We start from the raw sequence: 22,402 nt of genomic DNA, 5'->3' as shown, positions 1-22,402 counted from the left end.
GAATTGGAACATTGTGAGCTTGAATTAACATAGCCATAGTAAAGATCAAGCAGATTAATAAATAACTGAAGATTTGATAAGAAATTCGAAAAATCAACTGACCTATATGTCGTTTTCCATGGAAGTAACTGTTTCTTAATAAACATTTATGATTTATAAGCTTACATTTGCTAAAACATGTAAAAAAACAAATTAATTACAATAACTTGACTGTATTTTAAAGAACAATACTTATCTGTCTAGAAAGAGATTGAACCCTCAACTTATAAGAAATTTAATAAAAGAGTTTTACGATTTATCATTTATTTGAATAAAGCTGAAGAGTTCGTTTGTATGTTTGATGACAGAAGTTTTAAAATAAATAAATAAATCCTGAACGTCACTATACCTCCAAAGTTACTATTCCTCGTGGACGAAGTCGCGGGCACAGCTAGTAAATACTTACTCTCATCATCTCTCTCAGAGATATTCGAACACTTTTTTGCTATTTTTTCTTGTAAAAACTTAAGAAATATAATGACTAAATGTACAATAATAGTACCTAAGTAGGTAATTAGTTTAAAACCATATAAGTAATCAATATTATAATTACTTACTAGAATGAATTATTATGACATCTACTACCTATCCTCACCATTTTATCCTAATCATAATACTACTTGCGTGATCAGTATAATGTATTCATTTTCATTCTAAGCACTCTGAAACTTATTTATTCTTTGGAACACCTGTAGGTACTCTTAAAATTCGAAATTATTTTGCATGAATAGTGTCAAATGTTATGATTTCGGCGCGGCGGCAACGATTGTTTTAGATTTCAAAAGAAGCCGCCGGCGCGTGTATCATAACCATGTACTTCCGAAAAGCGGCAAATTTCTTTGAGAAGTAAGTACAAAACCTTTGATGCCGCATTATCAAAGTGCCGATGGTTAAAACATAACTATGCATGCACTCAGTTTGATTTTAATAGATATTTTTTTATTCGCTATGTTTATGGTATTAGTCGTAATGCGCATAGGTCCAGTTTTTCATATTCTTTGATATAGTTTTTTGCGTCTCATAGAATTCCTAAGCGTACCTACCTACCTATACACCGAACTGTTACACCTAACTACTCCGTGAAATAGCGCTAAGTCCTAGCTGCAAGACGCAAGAGTCTTGCAGGCTATGTCTTGTTCTTGCTCAAGTCTTGCACGGTCAGTCTTGGTCTTGGTCTTGCTAAAAATACGCGGTCTTGTTCTTGGTCTTGGTCTTGCAAAAACGCAAGAACAAGACCAAGACTGCAAGACCAAGACTGAATTTGGGCAACACTAGCAGCGACCCTGCTATCTGAGTCCAAGGCCTTGGATTCGATTCCCACAACTGGAAAGTGTTTGTGTGCTGAACATGAATGTATTTTAGTGTCTGGGTGTTTATCTATATGCTCTAAGTACTTATGTGTATTTCATTCATAAACATATTCATTAGCTATCTTAGTACCCATAACATAAGCTAGGTGGCGATGTGCGTATTGTCGTCATATATTTTATTTATTTATTTATATTTAATTAATTATATTATGTAATTAAATAAGTACCTATATGCATTATTGGTTTGGAATTTATGTGTGGGTGTGTGCGTTTGTGTATGCGTGTGTCTGTATGTGTGTGTTATACATTGTCATTATTTTAAAATTCTTCAAATTAATCTCTCAATGATTATTGCCTCTTAGTAATTATATTGAATTGGATTACTTATTTATCACACGAGTTAGTTAATTGCCACTTGCTCTATAAAGTCCACGTGTATGTATGTAGGCTTGTATTACAATTTATAATAAGTACTAGCTGACCCGTGCAACTTCGTTGCACCAAATCGGTTATTCCGGAAAACACAAATAAAATGACATTTTCTAAAATTGAATCCTGGCTAGATCGATTTATCGCCCCCGAAATCCCTTGTATACTAAATATCATGAAATCGTTGGAGCCGATTCCGAGATTCCAATTATATTATATACGAGAATTGCTCGTTTAAAGATCTAAGATTTATACCATTGAAATCATACATTTATACATTCAATACTTGAAATATTTTAGTGGAACCGTTACTACACAGATATTACAAAGTTTTTCATTCCACTCTAAGTCAGCTCTTGACCATCTCACCTGGTGATAACTGATAGTGCAGTCTAAATGGTAACGGGCTGCTATGGAATATGGCAGTTATATTAAACCTAGATCTACCCCTTATCGGTTTCTACGCGATATCGTAGCGGAACGCTAAATCGCTAGTGCCACGTGTTTTGCGGTAAGATGGCAACTAACCACGCCCTGAGCCTTCCGACAGAGATAACAGATGAAAAATGACCTATATGTAGGCCATATTATATCTCACATAGTTCGGAGAAAGGATAGACGTTGGGGTCCCAAGGTTCTGGAATGGCAGCCCCGACGAGGTGGACAGACGTCATTAAGCGCGTCGCAGGTAGCCGCTGGATCAAGCGGCTCAGAACCGTGGAACTTGGAACTCCCTACAAAAGACCCAGCAGTGGACGTCTGTCGGTTGATGTGATGATGATGATGATTAGATCTCCGTCACAACATGCCGTGCTAGTTTTTAGTTCTGGTACATCTTTTAGTGGGGGGGAGTCCCATATAACCTCCTCCTGCAAGGGTTCTAACAAGGGTAAGAGGATGCAATAATGCATTTCCACTACACAAAAAAAATAACTTCTTGCATATTGTCCTCTACCTGTCTATGGAAGTCCCATCAAAAAAAGTTGTTCCCAAGAATCCCAAGATAGCCCGGACAAATAAACGGACAAACTTTTGAAATCGCGTGTTTTGGTAATGCTTCCGTACAAACGATCGAGATTTAAAACAGGCAGTTATTTCGTCAACACAGACTGGCACCATAATCTTGGTAACCCTTAGTAAGAGGTGTAAACGATATCGAATCATATCGTATCGACACAGCACCGTTCGAGTAAAATACACACGATGTTCCGAGGTTTTAAGTCTCATCTAGTATTGCGCGTGGCTTCTTCCGAATTTTATTGGTTTTTCATAAACAATGTAACAACTGTTTGTTTTTCTGAAAACTAAAAAGAAAACGAAAAGATGGGGTACTCATTCAATGTATTGGTATACTAAATATTAATTCAAGGCAATTTGAGAATTAATAATATACTAAATAGTAAACTATTAATTCTCAAATCGAATCTATTCTATAAGACTCTAAATCTAAATCTATTTAGACTCGTAAGACCACAGTGCTCACGACTCGCACGTTAACCAACTTCCTAAACATGCTAAAATAAAAATACCGGAGGGATTGATAAAAAAGCAAACTATTACACATAGCACATATACAATGGTATAATAACCTTGATAAACTTGATGTAATAAATCAGATCAATCGATGCTTAAGACCCAAGAGCGAGTATTTGTTCTTAACTCGATGTCAGTTTATGAATACTTACGGTTGCGATCGAGCAAATATGATACTAAAGGTCCCGATCTCACACTAGGTGTACAGGATATACCGAGCATGTGGTCAGGTGGGATTACAAGATGGGAAGCGGGTCAATTTCCTGCCAGACAGAAATAGTCTGTCTGTCCAGACAGAATACTGCGTTGGGCGGAGGGAAGTAAATTTTCCACTTAACACCTCGCTAAGCTAGCACTTTTGACGATCCCAGGGGCACAGCGCTGTGAGTTTTCGGTGGGAGGTCTAGGGTTCTAATTAAAGTCCAGAAATTTCATAATAACTGTCATGTCGATAGTCTTCTCTTGGAAAGCGACGGATCTAGGTCATAGTCCACCACGCTGGCCTGGCGAATTAATAATAATAATAATAATAAATTTATTTATTCATTCATAGTGGTGAAAACATTACAAATACCAATTTAACATAATTTATCTAAGATACAGTTTTCTTTTTCAAATGATGCAAAATATAATAAATTAATTTAAAATGGTTGAACCAAAAACTAAGCTAAAATCTTGCGATTTTGTGGTATAGCTTTTCAATCTCTTCCTGATAGAAGGTATCCGTTATTGCACGTAATAATTTATAACTAAGTGTTACAATTTCAAATAATATAATTGATGAAAATTGCAAACTATTATATTTATTGAATCAATTCAATTTTTTTTAATTTTTTTTTTTATATTTGAGTTAAGAGAATTGAGATATAATATATAGATTATTTAATAAGTGTGGCGAATTGGGTGAATATAGGTGTGGGTGTATGTGTATGGGTGTTTATGAGTGTGTGTGTGTGTGTGTGTCTGTGCATGTGTGTGTTTTGCATGCGTGTGTAAGGATAGGTTTAAATATTGATACGGTTAAATTTTATCTGGTAATACTTAATAGCTTTTCCGTTTTATCGTAATCTAGTGTTTGAAGCCAAGCCTTAGCCTTTATTTTACAATTATGCTTTGACAAAGAATGAATTTTTATTTCCTTGCTGGCTGCATCATATAAGAATCTGCCAAGAAAAGTTTGGTGTTTCTGAGCAAATCTGGTTCGGCACGGTGTGACACCACAAATTTTGTCTTGTCTACGCCTTTTGGTAAAATTTTCTTTAAATTGATAGAACTTTTTGGAGAACTTTCAGTCATGCAGGTTTCCTCACTATATTTTTCTTTATTGTATAAAGAAAGTGATTTGTAATAGCTTAAATTAAAAGCGCACATAACTCCGAAAAGTTCGAGGTATGGAAGGTCCGATTATGGAAGTCAATCTCCCCGAAAAAAAGGCTGAAGTGTTAACAGCTTATGACTACTCTAAAACTCCGGATTTTATAATTTCTAAATTATGAAAATTAAGCTCAAATTGCTATACTCCGTGAAAAGCAAGAGAATCTTTGTGGTATAATTTATAATTTCTCCAATCCTTGTACTCCACACCAAACAGATCTTCGGCAATGTACCCTCCACACACGTTTCGCTCACAAACCGTAGCATCCTCAAGAGATTTTGACTTTGCAATGAATAATTTCTAAATTTCGTGGCGACAACGTCAACTTGTCTACAGCGTTGGTAGAGTCACTGCAAACATAAACATATGGTTAAAAATTCCTTTGAAAGTTAACAGACCATTATTAGACATTTTTTTAAACTGCTGTTTATATGTTTACAAAATAAATAAAATAAAAAGATATACGGTACTGTTCGAAAAATAAGTGTTACAAGTTTTTATATGTTCAAGGTGTATGTGTCCATATTTCTAGTAGTAGTGGTAGAGATATTTGTGACAGAGCTCGTCTGGGGAAGTACTGTGTTCTGGTCTGAAGGGCGTGGTTGGAATAAACAGTAATTGCAGGCACACGGAGTTTATCACCTACGCCTACCTTGATTGACACAGGGCATATTGCAGGACGAGTTATTTGCATGCCCGTCTTAGTGTTGCCTTGTTTTAATAGGTTTTCTACTTACCAACATGTAAGCCACTGGCTTGGACCGTCAACTATCACTATAAAAATAAATTCAATTTAACTACCAGTTGGAGTACCTACAGTTTTAAAACAAAATACATAGCGCATTTCCAAACCAAACCAAGTATTGTCTAAGATCCATAGATTGTATGTGACTTTACGCAAACTTCACTAACACGAGCCGAAGTTATATGACACACAAACCTCACACTGGACTGGCATTTAAAGACAAATGACAGCTTAACTTTTGTCCACATTTGAAGCGCCACATGTAACACACGAGTGTCTTGAACTAATTTTATAGTGTTTAGTAATTCCAATTTGAATGCCATGGGCACTCGTATTGCAGCGTCACGTCAGCGTCAAAATGGCGCGGCGTCAGCCATAAGCAAAGTGTCATTAACTAGTGATATAACATAGATCAATAGTCGGACACATATCTGTCTGATTTTAAAAATAAATATGAATGAAATGTCAGTGTTCTCATACTTAGCATATGAGTTATCTAGAATACAGGTCAAAATCAAAATATCTAAGACCGAGCTGGGCAGCCGGTATTCTAGACGTGTCTGCAGTGAAAGCCCGAGTGTATGCAACCGATTCAATGCATGATTTAAACTTACCCACTTATAGACCTGTCCACACTGCTCTGTACCATGCCGCGGACAGGTCAAGATGGCGGAAAATCGTCAGAGATAGGATATTCCGCGGTAAGGATCACTGCATTTGCGACACAGTAATGGTATCAAAATAATCAATATAAAAATTGTATGTACATTGTACAAACGCTTAATATGAACGCTTTATAAGTATATCTGGATTGAGCTTCACGCAAGAATCTACATGAGTATAGAAAGTTTAACGTATAGACATTGTACCTTGTATTGGAATGGGTATAGTTGTGTTCCTTTATTATAAGTATGTTATATAATAATAAAATAATAAAATAGTTTATTCACAAGAATGTAGGCACATAGAGTTTTTATAATGTAAAGTAATTATTATAATATTTATATAATACTATATATGTTAGTATAATAACGGAGAGCGGGCAACAGCGTCCTCTGTGCTACTACTACCATCTACTGCGATCACCAACCCGTCTGCCCAGCGTGGTGATTATGGGAGGCCTTTAGTCCACTGGTTGGACTGTAATGGGCTGTTGATGATGATGTTACTATAAGTAAATATAACACTTATACTAACATGATATACCGTGTGTTTTTTGCCTTTTTTCGACATATAGGTATATGTTTCCAGAAATTCATACATAATAAATAATGTGTTGTGTAAGTGTGCACCGCCATTTTGGGCTCTTTTTTTGTGCTAAGGAGATCCGGTTGCCTGCCAAAAATAGCAATATGTTGCCATCTTTATATTATAATACTTTGACCTTATACAGGTGGTTATTGATGAATAACAAAGTATTTTCCTTTTTAACTGACTTCCAAAAAAGGGCAGAGTTTTATTATCTCTTAAAGATATCTTAAGATTTATTTTTATTTCTTTATGTATTAATAACGTTGAATATCACTACGTTTTGCGCAACCGCCGATTGTTTTGGGGTCAAACCTCTGTTTTATATATGCAATATATAAAATAAACATTTAATGGCAAGAAAATGTCTTGTGTTAAAATTAAATAAAAAAAACAATATTAAAATATGTACCTACAGACTATATCCATTCGAACACAGTTTATTTACCTTTAGGTAGGTTTTACTTTTTAAACGATTACATAATCCCTGGATATATTATATCGGCTCTGGATAAATCACAAGAAATTCGATATGACTAACACAAATGTTCTCCCTTTTTATTGTGAGTGTGAAAAGCTTTAGGGCTGCCACCGACCCTTTGGCATGACGCCTCAATACGGAATTACAAGTCCGATGGTGACTAGGCAACAAAATACCACAGCCTGATGCAGGTTAAAGGTTTTAATTGAAGAGCCGAGCAGCAAAATGTCTTCAAACATGACACGCCTGCGTTAGGAAACGTAAGTACCGCGAATGTCGAACGACAATCGCAAAGAGTCATAACAAACGCTTATCACTACAAGGAATAAATATGATAAGTTAAAAAGCAGTCAAGTTCTTGTCGGATTCGCACCTAACAGGGTACCGTACCCTCCATGAGCGTACCTCCTTGTCTAACTAGTCAAGTGAGCTTTTCCACCTCTATAATCTATCTGTGTCTGTGTGTTTGTATCTTAGCCGCCATACATTTTTAAGAGAGTTCATACATTTTCTGCGAATTTCTAGGTGGAGGCAGCTGCCTTCTCTTGCGCCATATGTATTATCATCTATATGTATTATCATCTATATATATATAAATGTTATATTGGTTTGTTTACGCTTCAAAAACTCAAAAAGTTTTGCACCGATCGGGTTGAAATTTTAGCATGATATATAATACGCATCAAGGATTGTTTTTATCTATTTTTCTCAACCATTCAATCACAATGTGCAACAGTGAAGCGTGGCAGGGTACAGCTAGTATAGTATAAAAACAAGACGATAAATTTAACTTCATCTGGAATTCACCACCTTGGTTATTAGTTTCATTTGCGTAAATTCGTTTATTATTATTATTGATAATGTTAATTCTACTGAACATGCTGGGCAAGACCAACATAATCCGTTTTTTATAATGCCTATTTTAATGGCGCCATGATATTATTTCTCTTGCCCTTGTTATAGGGACAATAGAAATACACACTGTGTGAAATTTAAACTCTCTACGTACCTATTTCAGTTCATGAGATGGACGGACGGATAGCCCGGACTGAGTAGCAGGCTCCAGTTTAAACCCTTCAGGTCTCATTATCATCGTATCAACCCATTACCGGCCCACTACAGGGCACGGGTCTCCTCCCACAATGAGAAGGGTTAGGCCGTAGTCCACCACGCTGGCCCAGTGCGGATTGGTGGACTACTGTCTCCACACGCCTTTAGGACATTATGGAAAATTCTCAGGCATGCAGGTTTCCTTACGATGTTTTGTTGGAGAATTTTGTCAATATGTGGAATAAAACGCACATAACTTAGAAAAGTTAGAGGTGTGTGCTGGGTCTAGAGCTCGGCTCCCCGAAAGTGAAGCTGAAGTCCGAACCACAAGGCTACCACCACTTCCCGGGTATCACCTTCGTGTATACGGATCCCTGAAAACTATAAAACTAAGAAGAAAAATGTCAATACAGACTTGACATTTCAAATGAGCCTGGATGTTAGGCCTACTATGAATAAATAATATTTGCGTTTGTAATCTGCTTATCACAGTGTGGAAGGCTTTCCGGCTCACAGCCAGGCGTATGACATACCTACTTGCTTGGTGGCAATGACCGAATTTGACATTCGCTGTCTACCGCTTTACAGCTACAAGTTTAACTTTTGTTTTAACTCAACTGCTCTTCAACTGTGAGTTACTGATAGCTGTTAATGTTGATACAATCTAAGATGGTAGCGGGCTAAACTGTAAGGGGTACGTGTTATATTAAACCTAAACCCCTAATCCGTTGACCTAAGTTTAGCTTTGCTCGGCCTTTAACGGCTTGTGTTTTACAGCGGATTGGCGCAGTGGGTAGCGACCTTGCTTTCTGAGTCCAAGAAAATGTTTGTGTGATGATCATGAACGTTTTTCATTGTCTGGGTGTTTATGTGTATATTATAAGTATTTATGTAAGTTTTTCTTTTAAATATTGATTTGTCTTCTTAGTACCCATAGCACAAGCTATGCTTACTTTAGGGCTAGATGCAATGGGTGTATATTTGACGGCAGGTAATAGCGAATTGTTGCCGGTTTTTAAGACATTTGTTATCCGCTCCGTGAATACGCCATAATAAAACTTGGTGCAAACAGTGCACCCAGTTCACAGGCTGATTTTCGTTACGAAGCTGATTCCACAATTTGCATTCGTATGGAGAGAGAGATAATTACCTACGGTTAAGGTATTCTAGCGGTTCCTATGAGGAGAAGGGGGATATTTAAAACATGAAAGGAAATAATAGTTGAGCTTTTTGTGACAGAGCTCATCCGGTGAAATCTTTATATATATATTTCTTGTGTGCGTGTGTATGTCACTGAACTCCTCCTAAACGGCTGGACCGATTTGATTTTTCGGTATGCGTTTGGGTGGCATCGTGGATGGTTTAGATTCACAAATCAGCCCGACAGATGTAATAAATTGGTTACGTCACATTATCTGTTATAAACTTTGTATCTGAAAGAACGAGACCTCTAAACAGGCTGCTTAAAACTTAAATGGAGGTTTTAGCTTATTGTTTTGTAATGAAATTTAGATAACAAATAAATATATTTTTTTCACAACCTCCGTGTATATATCTGCGATTAAACAGCATCGTTGCAATCCTGTGCTCCGATATGAAGGGTGTGGTTGCAGTGGCGTGCATAGAGGGTACGCACAGGGTATGCAAATTATATAAAATAAAGAAAACCTCCAATAAGAGTTATAAAAAACTTAAGGATAGGCATTGTAAGAGTCATTAAAAGCCTACCCTTAAGTATTTATAACTCGTACTGGAGATTTTCTTGATTTTATATCATCTGCATACCCTCTATGCACGTCACTGTGTGGTTTCCGGCACACGAGGCTTTGCAGGAAGTATTCCTTGCATGCCTTACGAAGTGTGTTGTAAGTGTTGAAAATCTGCTTGGTCCGTCGATTATTGTTATAAACGAATGATCGAATGAATACACTTTTATTGTACTCTAAAAAAAAAGTAGTGACAGAGTTATAAATCTAAAGCAAGAAAGTAGAATTTGGTGGCCTCATCGCTACATAGCGATTTCTTTCAGGCAACCATAGGCGTAAAAGGAAAAACAAAGAAAAGAGGTAGGTGGTGCACTAAATAAGATATAAATATTACACAAATATATAGGTACTAAAAATCATATACAAAAAAATATGTATTAAATATATATATATAAATATAAGATTTAAAAAATCCTTCTCACATTCCACTTCAAAGGTAGCACCTTAATTTTATATGATAATTTTCTCCTTTGACATTAAAGATAATAATACCAAATGCAAATAATGAGCAAATGAGACAAAGTATATTTTTTATGAGTGTATTTTAGGCACAGTGTTCACACTACGTGAATTAACGTTTCTTGAAATCGTCTTTAAGAAGGAAAAGGTTATTTTTTCTCTTGAAAGTAGTCACGCAGTAGTACTTTGTCTTATTTTATTCTGATCTTTATATCTGATGAACAACTTCTGCGTTACATACAGGAAGAAACATCCCGAGTGATAAAACAAATCATTCAATTATAACATTAATACAACTGGACACTTTCTCAATAATATATTATGTAATATTTAATATGTTATGGTCGTCAGTTTTTTATTAAATTGATATTTGTTATTGATTCCTGATAATGTTACATGTCCAAATATGATATTTGTATACCTAATAGCACTTCATTTCTTTCACTCCATATATTAGAAACTTTGTTATGTAATCTCATGAAATAAATACCTAATAGTACATTATATAACGTGAATATATCGCTGTCAAGTTTTTTACCAACCTATAAACAACAGTAATTAAATAAATAGTTATAATTTAGTATGTGGTAATGTCGCATTTAGCGCGCTTTCATTAGCTTGACATGTATTCATTTATGTTACTATGTATGTATGTATGAATGTAATGGAATACCTCCATTACGTTCATATTTATATGTGTATATACATAAACAATATACATACAAATAATACATAATAATTTCGATTTGTACAACGGATTGACAACTTGATACTAGACACTCGACATTGGCAGGTGGTGTGTAATATAAACATATTTTTAATTATTTTTTTTTATTCTACTACAAGGTTTGCGTTGACTGCAATCTCACCTAATGGTAAGTGATGATGCAGTCTAATATGGTAGCGGGCTAACCTGTTAGGGAGTATGGTAGTCATACCCCTAATCGATTTCTACGCGACATCGCACCGGAACACTTTAATCGCTTAGCAGCACGTCTTTGTCGCTAGGATGGTAACTAGCCACGGTTGAAGCTTCACATCAGACAATCTGTTTTATTTCCGATAGATACTTATATTGAGGGATCTGTATGATGTTATTAAACGTATACTTTTTTATAAAAGTTAAATAAACCACACAAAATTTAAAACCAGTATTATCTATTTATTATCAAGAAGTATGATGTATATTTTATTTATTTTACATCGTGTTAGTACCTACAGCAGGGCCGAATAAATAAATAGAATTAGATAATTTATGGATAACTATAAGACAAATGAATGAAAGATGACATTAAACATTTTACAAGCCATGATATTAATATAGTGTATTAAAGTGATACTCTGCCAATATTGAAGTAAAGGTTGGTATTGTAGAATATACGAGTAGTAGAGCTAGTTATTTTGTATGGAATAGTGGACTAAACAAATATGTTATAATCATCTTTGGTGTCACAAATAAATATGACAAGTCCGGCCGGCACTTTCACTTTTGGTCCAAAAACAAAGTTACGCGACGTGGACGTTGTCCTTTTTCTGTTAAACGAGGATTACAACCACAAAAAAAAATATAGCTTAAATATTTTTAGTATAGGTATCTTCTATATAATTCGCATCCCCAAAGTTAGTGCATCCATTAAAAAAAACAACTGAAATTAAATCTATTATTTTTTTTAATTCTGAATTAGGTTATTATTAATATAATATTCAAAAAATTCAAAATTCATTTATTTCAAGTAGTCTTACTTTACAATCACTTTTGAAACGTCGATTATGTCTGTTTGTAGTGACTCTACCACCGGTTCGGAAATCAGATTCTACCGAGAACGACCGGCAAGAAACTCAGCAGTTGCTCTTTTTATTATAATTAAATCATGTGTTCAGAGTTTTACCGAGAGCGATATCTGTATTTGCCGAGCTTATTGCAGGCTGTAACACATAATCAGATCAAACAATGCTATGTGACAAGACACTTTCCATTTGTCTTTGTCACTGTTTAGATTCTTGTCACGGCGTGATTTTTAACTTTTAATAGCGCTTTAAAATTTCGTCTTTATAATATTTTAATTGGTTTTTTTGTTTGTATCCTCCGTGTTTTGACTGTGAGTAAGTTTTATCTTTATTTTGTCTAAGCCTAAGAGTAAAATCATATTTGCGACTATATTATACGTAAAAATTAATCTTTAAGCTTTATTGGCATGTGGTGCTGGTGACGCATGTTGAGAATACCCTGGACAGCCAAGCGCACAAATGTGTCTATCCTGGCGCAGCTAGGAGTTAGTGTTCGACTTTCGTCTATATGTTACCAACGTTTACTTTCTTATTTCGGGCACATAATGCGGCGTGGAATGATTGCCTGGAAAAAAATTTAGTTACGGGCCGATGGCAAAAGACCTAGAGGCCGGTCCCCAACAAGAAGGGCAGGCCAGCCGAAAAAATCAAATTCGGACCGCTTCTATCAAATCGCAAAAATGGCCTCCAACAGAAGTCGATGGAGACAGTTTACCAACGCGAAGTTGAGATCTCACCAGGACCACGATCTTCAGTGATGAAGGAACGACCAGAGAGAGAGAACTGTATTCTGATCTGTCTGTGGTGACGGCAGATACAGTTGTGACTACACCTCCTCATTCCGCGGATATCTTACGTGGTGATAATGGGCAATCTCTTCCGTTGGGAGGGGTCTTTAGTCCAGCTGTGGACTGATACCAGCAGTGGACAGGTTGAAGGAAAAAGGGTTGTCACCTACTCGTTGGACAGATACGGTGAAATCTCTGACCCAGACAATTGTGGTGGAATGCTTTAGACACGCTACCAACCGCCAAAAGTGGAGAAGACACGCGCGGGAAGCCGTGCAATCCAATGATGCCTAGCGCCATGAAATTCATCTCAGCAGCCACGACCACTGTGCCAAGAGTGCACGACTAAGAAGAACTTAGTGCTTTTTATGTTTTTTTTTAATACGCAACGCACAGATCACTTTCATCAGCGTACATACGCAAAGTGGGTATTATGAAGGGTTTAAAAATACTCTGCATAAGTTCATTTCAAATCAAGTTTTAATCCACCACGTAATAATTTCCATTGTATATTTTAGGTTCTAGTCACGCGACTCCATCCGTGTTTTTTTGTATTGATAAAAGCTGCGGTAACGGAGATAAAAAGTATCTTGTGTATATGTTCGTCTCTAGGAATGCTATCTCGCAAAATAAATAAATAAATACACTATGCCAAAATGTGGCACCAGGGTAACAAGCAGTGGCGTGCATAGAGGGTATGCATACGGTATGCAGATGATACAAAATTAAGGAAGTCTCAAGCACCAGTTATAAATACACAAGGGTAAGCTTTTTATAACTCTTACAATGCCCATCCTTAAGTTTTTTATTCCTCGTACTAAGATGAAGAAACTCTCGAGGAGATTTTCTTCATTTTTATATCATCTGCATACCCTGTGCATACCCTCTATGCACGCCACTGGTAAAAAGACAATATTTACTTTTTCAACGCTGCAGGGCATACTATAACCACTCGAAGATAAGAACTAGATAATTCTACTTTCCAGACACATGTAAATCCAAGCGATAAGTAATCTCGAGGCAAACCGTGCAACCCCGCGTTTCAGATTACGTCACTAATTTCGAACTGCAGACTTGCACTTTTATAGATCGGTACCTACTTGCGTGAAATATGTTGATAAAACTATTTGTGTTCCAAAGGTTCGATTCCCACAACTGGAATAATGTTTGTGTGATGAGCATGAATGTTTTTAAGTGTCTGGGTGTGTATTATAAGTATTTATCTGTAAAAAAAAATCGTCAGCTTTCTTAGTCCCCACAACACAAGCTACGCTTACTTTGGGGCTTGATGCCGTTGTGGTTATTGTCGTAGGATATTTATTTATTTATTTAAGGCTGTGGTCATAATATCAACCCATTACCGGCACAATACAGGGCACGGGTCTCCTCCTTCAATGAGAAGGGTTAAAAGCCGTAGTCCACCACGTTAGTTAATTCCGGATTGTTGGACTTTACACGACTTTAAGAACGTTATGGAGATCTCTCAGGCATGCAGGTTTCAATCCAGATGTTTTCCTACACCGTTTAAGCAAGAGTAATTGCTTAAAATTGGACGGACCAAGTGAAGGCCACAATCGAGGCTCCTCTACATGAATGCGCAAGAAAGGCAACCGTTAGAGAAGAGTGGCGAAGTATTGTCAAGCGAGCCACAAAACCCAGATAACGACCACGACCAGTCTGTCAAGACTGAAACGACTAAGAAGAAGAATTGCTTAAAACGCACATAACTTTTAAAAGTTAGAGGTGCGTGCCGGGGTTCGAATTCGGCTCCAGCGAAAGTGAAGCCGAAGTCCTAACCAACGGGCAATCAGTGCTTTTGTGGTCAAAAATGATTCCACATAGTTGAACAGACGCAAGTTCGACGCTACTAACAGATTACAAAACAGATGAAGTGGCAGTCAAGCGTGACGTGACGACGTCAAGTTTGTAATAGCTTTGATTTTCTTCGGCTACAAAACTGGAACCTATACCTGCAGCACCTCCATGTTTATACCATACCAGAGATGTATCGTGTATGTTTTTGAACGTAAGCTTATAGAAAAGTCCTATTATTAAGGACTACGTCAACGATAAAAATGCTAGGGTGTAAATTATTGCTCTAACCAGGTTGCTTCTTTAATATTTTTAAATGACAATGTGAAATGGTGATAACAAAAAAATATAACAACCGGCTAAGTTTGTTGTGGGCTTCTTCTTAGACCAGGGCGCATTTGGAACCCTTGTAGCTTTAGTTTTAAATTGTCGAATTTAGGTATTAGCTCTTGTCTGGTGGGAAACCTCAGCTGTGGCGTTTTACTACCCTACCAGAGAAGATTTGCCATCAAGCCATTCAGCATTTCAATGCGATGTCACGTAAAACCAATCTGAGGTATGCGCTAATGCAATATCCATATCAATAACAGCTAAGACTTCAACATCACTTCATGACTTGGAGTGGAATTTAAGAAAAAACAAGGAAAAATTGTATTATATTTATTATTATATTTTAACTTTATTATATGACAGCTAGTTGGTGTAGTGGGAAGCGACCCTGCTCTCTGCGTCCAAGGCCGAGGGTTGGATTCCCAAAACTGGAAAAATGTTTGTGTGATGAACATTTTCAGAGTCTGGGGTATTTTATTCATAAAAATATTCATCAGCTATATACCCATAATACAAGCTACGCTTACTTTGGGGCTAGATGGCGATGTTTATTTATATTATTAGATAGTATAGATATCTCCATGATACCGTCCGGTAGTAAAATTATAATAGTTAATAGGTAGAACGGAATAACTTCGTTGGCCAATCTTGGAGTGTTATCATAATTGTAGAACGATAAGTGCTTATGTACCTAGTCACTTTACGACCTTTTGTTTAGCACCCTTATTAGCTACTTTATGACTGACGGCAGCACGGAAAGAAAATTAAAAGTTAAATTGCAATTTTTTACTAATCAAACATTCTTTATTTATCGATGATTATTGAAGTGGCATTGGGCGGGTCACATAGCTCGGAGAACTGATAGATGGGTCCCAAGGTGCTGCAGGGCTAGGACAGAAAAGATAAAAATTGTAAGCCCCGATTATATCCCCTGACAGCCAGGGGATATAATTAACGTAACGTAACTATAGCTTAGCCTAACCGTAGACTTCTGTTGGTATATTTGAATAATGATAGTTTTGACTTTGAATTAATATTATTATTTGCTTGTTTCAGATGAGCTGCGCAAAAATATTCAACACATTGCGCCGCTGTAAGCAGCTAGAAGACGGCGACACCTCTACGCCTCTCGCCAGATGCTTGGGCCTTCTAGACCTCACAGCCTTGGGGGTCGGCAGCACCCTCGGCTTGGGGGTGTACGTACTCGCCGGATCAGTCGCGAAGGACGTGGCGGGGCCGGCCGTGACCCTTAGCTTCTTGGTCGCTGCTATAGCTTCGGCTTTTGCTGGTAAGTTGGTACACACAAAAAATAACTACATTGCATAAATTCATCAAACGCGTCGTGCAGGCGGACTGAATTCAAAAAATTCAAAATTTAATATTGATTTATTTCAAGTAGGCCTAATATAAGCACTTTCGCGTCAAGTCTATCTGTGTGTAGTGACTCTACCACCGGTTCGGAAAGCAGATTCTACCGAGAAGAAGCTGGCAAGAAACTCAGCAGTTGCTCTATTCCAATATCAACAATTTACATTTTAAAATTCATTATTCTATCTTGTGAGAGATGAAAGCGGAGCCGGATGCTTCCAAGCAACCTTATCATTAAGAAATTCATCAATTGTATAATAACCTCGCTGTAATAAATGTGTTTTAACACATTCTTTAAACTTATGCATTGGTAGGTCCAAAATTACCTTACTGAGCAAGCATAAACACTTTACGAATGCCATCTGATTGAGGCCGCCAACTTAAACCAGCTTGGATCTTGGCAACTGGCTTTCCACGAACTGGAGGAGCCGTGTGGTGACGGCAGATCAAAATACAGTTGTCACCAACCTTTTTCCTTCCCGCGGGTGTCGTACGAGGCGACTTAGCGAATATAACGGAGAGCGGGGAGCAGCGCCCTCTGTGCTAATACTAGCATCTTCTGCCATCACCAAACCGTCTGCCCAGCATGGTGATTATGGGCAAACCCTCCAGTTGGGAGATGCCTTTAGTCCAGCAGTGGACTGTAATAGGCGGTTATTTATTTATTGATGTGAAATATCTATAGGCGGAGGGTAAACCTGTGCGCAATCTCTCTCGCCACACTGAGCTCGCATACCTATAGTATATATAGTGTTATTTATTACGTTACACATGAAAGGGTAACCTGAATTTTACATAAATAATTTCTTTAACGATCAAATATGTCTGCTAGCGATAATTCAGAAAGTGAAAATATTTAGTTCCTGTCATAATCTGTACTTTTGTGCGTATTACTGGTACAAAATAATTTCTTGTAAAAAAAATTTAAATTCTTTTAAAAATCGAGGTATACATAAAACGCTTTCAAATAATTATTAAACTTCCGTAATTTTCGAAAGTCTGTTAAAGATAATAAAAATCTTTTGTAATAAAATGTTGGCGTTCGTTACGAAGTAAAAATCCCCGCTAAATATAGCCCCGTTCGAGCTCACAAATGTATTTACCTCCTTTTACATGCAAATGTTGTTGGGCCAGTGAGTAATTTAGAAAACCTGAATCTTTTATTGGATTTGAATGTTTTAAGCGTTGGTCGAACTGTGCAAATGCCGACGCTTCCTCCGCATATATCTTACCCACTTCGTATACAAAGAATTAAGAACGTACAGAATCCTCATTTAGCCATTATTGTTTGCAGTGCATTGTGTCCAAAAATAGTGAAAACGCCCGCGCACGTGTCACTTTACACCCGCGGAATGTTGTAAGGTCACAATTTTGTTCCCATTTTTCCATTTTATGGTGAACGCTTAGAGGTAAAATGATTACTGTCAAGTGTCAACCGATAAATGGCATGAAATGACTAAAAGTTTTTTTGAAAAACCAATCTAAAGTGGAGTAGTTCTTGATGCTTCAATATTAGTCGTGTTGTTACACGGTTTCTGTGTGTCCTTAATTCTGTGATTCTGGTATTATGAATTGAGTAAAAGTTCTCGCTTTTGTCCTTAAATTAGTAAGTACCTAACCAAGAGTAGGCAAAATTCTGTGATTTCTGTGATTCTGTGATTCTTGTGATACTGTCACATCTTACCGGAGTGGGCACTTATAAATTAATAAATAAAAACATTTTCACAAATAGATACACATTTCAAAGATAAATAACATGTTTTTCGAAACTACTTTTTCAATAAAGGATCAGGAAAATGTTACAATTAAATATTGTTACTTGACATGAAGATGTTTCAGCAACAAAATAAATTAAAAATCATAAATTGTCTGTCACTGTAATTCGAGTGACAGTAAATAGGCACCCACGAAACAGAAATATCTAGTGTGCTGAATATTTTTTCATTTTTTTTTCACCTTGTTTGATAAGGAGTAGTTTATTTGGTTTCTATTTCTACATAATATTTCCGAATTTAGACGTTCATCTAGAACATAAATCAGAAAATTTTGGAATCTGACAGATGGACAGACGGGACTCACAGTTGGCGGCGTAGACTGACAAATAGACATAGTAAAATGCAAGATTTCGATTCGCTCGCTCTAACAAATATTTTACCTCGTAAAGTATGTCAGTTGGTCATTGACAAACCACTTCGACTATCATACTTCATCTGCCTATTTGAATGCTTAGGTACTTTGTGAAGGTAGTTGCCATTTACAAATAATGAATGAATATATTTTTATTGCACACCACAAAAAGTACAACAAAACAACTTATACAATTTGGCGGCCTTATCGCTACATAGCGATTTCTTCCAGGCAACCAATGGAGGAGAAGAAAAACAGTTACAGAAAAAAGTTGGTAAAATAAATTTTAATAATTAAAATAATGAAAATTACTTTTCTTATCGCACCCTCACCATAACGTCTCTTGCGTGGCACAAGCCTCCTTTCTAATAGGAGAGAAGGTTTTTGAGCAAAGACTAACCACGCTGCACCAAATAGGGTTGGTGGGTTGGTAGCAGGCTGACCTATTACGGGCATGGAATTTATATTTGAACCATACCCTAATTTTTATTTTTATTTATTTATACACTTTATTTGTACACCACAAATAGGAAAAAAAAACAATGGACACAACAAAAATAAACTTAAAAAGTAGGATACAAAGGGCGGCCTTATCGCTTAGTAGCGATCTCTTCCAGGCAACCTTAGGATTAGGAAAACCAAGGGAAACCGATTGGTGGGGTGCATTATTATTATATGAATACTTACGAACAATTACACACTAATACTTATTACACACATAAAATACTAATAATAATAAATATAAAAAATAATAAACTAATTTATACTAAAACATACTTAAATATGAGTAAGAGACACTGTCGTCTTTATTGCTCAAGATAATGGGCTTTAACAGCATTTTTGAATATGTCTAGTGACCTTGACTGTTGAATGCTTATTGGGAGTGCATTCCATAGTGCAGCTTGAACAATGAACCCTAATCGGATTCTGCAGTGCAACGTACCTGAACGTTGAATCGGTAAAAGTTGGTAACTAAGTCGATGAGTGGTAACTAGCCTCAGCCAAGGCCTAACACAAGACCAGACCAGAGGAAATTCAGGAATTATACATTTTTTCGATGCCGGGGTTCAATCCGATATATCCCACCTATAAAACACGCGTTGCGTTTTGGTAGCACTGTAGCACTTTTTTTACATGACACCTCGTCGGAGGCTTAAAGAATTTTGCTGTGTGGTGGCTGACAGAATACACTGTGGCGTGCATTTCATACATGCTCATTGCCTACCCAAATTTTTCGATATAACTTTTATAGTACTAGGATTTTTCCATATTATACCATTTTCCTGCTTTGCTTGCTGGGATTTGAACTAGCCCCCCCAAAAAGTTAAATCAAAGTCCTACCGACTGGGCTATCACCGCTTGGTACATATAAAATAATATATCAAAATGTTGGTTATATATGTTATTATTTATATCTATCGCACGACCTTTAAATAAATCTATTTCAACAGTAGTTACGATTAACTTGTGAAAGATGGAATGTGGTACCCTAATGCTGCTGACTACTTCTCTATAAGATTTCGGTACCCTATTTTTTATTTCATAGATGATAAGGACAATCGATCACACCATTAACTAATTTATATAAAAATATTTGATCCCTACGTTCGTGTCCTTATTGTAAGAAAGTTAAACTTCCAGGAACCAAATCTTATACGACTTCAAATATATCTAAGTGACTGGCATACTACGGGTTCCAATCGGTGAAAGAGTGTTCCAACTGGGATCTTACCAAGGAGTGATAGACTAAAATAAGGGCTTTTGGGTTTTTATAGTCAGTTGTTTGGTGAAGGACAAATCCAGGCCACTTGTAACCTTTGTTTTTCATTGTATAAATGTGTGATTCAAAATACAGTTGTTTATCCAACAATACACAAAGGTCTCTCACCTCGTCAACTCTGCGGAGTATTTTACCGGATCAATGATAATAATGTAAATACACTGCCTGCTTTCGTTGCATGCGCAATATTCAGTAATACGGTCCAAATTTTCCTTTAATCTATAACTACCTTTTTATTTTTTAATTACTTATAATATTTTTGTATCTTCAGCGTACAATAATAACTGAGATTTTTTTGTGCCTCGTTGATAAATATGTTAAAGACTAATGGGCCAAGGTGAAAGCCTTGGGGCACGCACGAAATTATAGGTATAAATATTGTAGTGACAGCTACCACTTAGGTCCTATAACGTAGATACGAAGTAAGACACCTAAAGAGGCAATTAACAGGTTATGGGAAATTTTATCGAAAGCCTTTGCGTAACGCGAAGGCCATTATTGGTTTCCAAAGTTAAATCCGTTACTCTTTCCAGGGTTGTGCTACGCAGAGTTCGCGGCGCGGGTACCTAAAGCAGGCTCCGCGTACGTGTACAGCTACGTCAGCGTGGGCGAGTTCATCGCGTTCACCATCGGCTGGAACCTCATTCTGGAGTATGTCATCGGCACGGCCAGCGTGGCCAAGGGCATGGCCAACTACATCGACAGCCTGTGCAACAACACCATGGCCAACACAATGGCCCGGATCGCGCCCATGAAGGTGCCCTTTATGGCTGACTATCCGGACTTCTTCGCCTTTGGGCTAGTGCTCCTTATATGTGGTAAGTATGTATTGTGGCTTGGCTTTATTCTGTTATGTAATAGTGTGGATGGGTCATAGTTTCCAAATTAAAATTAAAACTAAAATTATAGTTATATATTATAGTAATAAGTTAATAAGTGGAACATTAATTCACTGTTTTATGCCACTTCAACTATCAGCACTTTTCAAACATCTAACTATTCCGATTTTATGCCAGAAACGTAATCGCAATCGTGTAAGAGGTATCGAGTACCGTCACATGACGTTCACCTTGCATCCATCGCCATCGAGGCTCTGGCGGGGGCCAGAGCAGCCTCGATGGCAATGGATGCAAATGACGTGTTTTGTTTTAACTACAAAAAATATTATTTTTCCATTAGTTTACATAATTCTAACTCTCTTTACAGTCTTACTCGGCGTTGGCGTGAGCGAGTCGACGAAACTGAACAACGTGTTCACAGCTCTCAACCTAGCCACCGTTATAATAGTGGTCGTCGCCGGCGCTATCAAAAGTATGAACAATTACTAGAAATCATTAACTTAAACTTAGATAGCTAAGTTCAAGTATAATAAATTACTTGAAATCATTTACTTAGCCATCCTAAGTATAAACAATTACTACAAATATTTAACACTATTAACGCACGGGCCGTTGTTAGAGGGTAACGTACAATTAATAATTTCATCATCAACATCCTAACAAACCTATTAACGACCCAGTACAGGACAGGGGTCTCTTTGACTGAGAATGGTTAAGGATGTAATTCACTACTCTGGCTAAATGCGGTTGGTATACCTCAAACGCCTTTGATCAAACGCCTCTTAGACATGCGGGTTTCCTTACGGTGTTTTAGTGATATTTAGTTGCTTAAAACGCACATGAACCTACGAAAAGTTAGAGCTGGAAATCGAACTCAATCCCTCGAAAGGAAGGATTGATGTCTCAACCAATAGCCTGGTTAGGACAATCACTATGCAATAACTGTTTTTTTTTTTAATACATGCGTTGGCTAGGAAGACATCGAACCACATAACTAAGTTGGTTTGTAATAAGTTAATTCTAATTTTGAGGTAGAAATAACTAGGGGTGCAGGTTTGAATAAGCATGGCAGTTATATCAAATCTGCGGCACCACCAAACCGCACTCGGCCAGCGTGGTGGACAAGCCTTCTAAA

The 22,402-nt window shown here is 37.0% G+C and overlaps 1 protein-coding gene across 3 annotated transcripts in view; it reads left to right on the top strand.

The window, feature by feature from the left end:
* The window catches only part of LOC120628641 (cationic amino acid transporter 3), a 43,425-nt gene that overhangs the window by 9,019 nt on the left and 12,004 nt on the right, over window positions 1-22,402 (top strand). For 2 of the 3 annotated variants that reach the window (XM_039897176.1, XM_039897175.1), the window contains exons 2-4: window positions 16,210-16,441; window positions 20,962-21,246; window positions 21,635-21,739. In XM_039897176.1, coding sequence (XP_039753110.1) covers window positions 16,210-16,441; window positions 20,962-21,246; window positions 21,635-21,739 — 622 coding nt within the window. Of the gene's footprint in view, window positions 1-16,002; window positions 16,031-16,209; window positions 16,442-20,961; window positions 21,247-21,634; window positions 21,740-22,402 lie in introns of those variants that run through there. The other variant, XM_039897174.1, reaches the window with a different exon arrangement.

The sequence above is a fragment of the Pararge aegeria genome, chromosome 13 (genome assembly GCF_905163445.1).
Source record: "Pararge aegeria chromosome 13, ilParAegt1.1, whole genome shotgun sequence".
NCBI lineage: Eukaryota > Metazoa > Arthropoda > Insecta > Lepidoptera > Nymphalidae > Pararge > Pararge aegeria.
The sequence above is the reverse complement of the archived record's forward strand: the minus strand, read 5'-3'. Positions and strand labels throughout refer to the sequence as shown.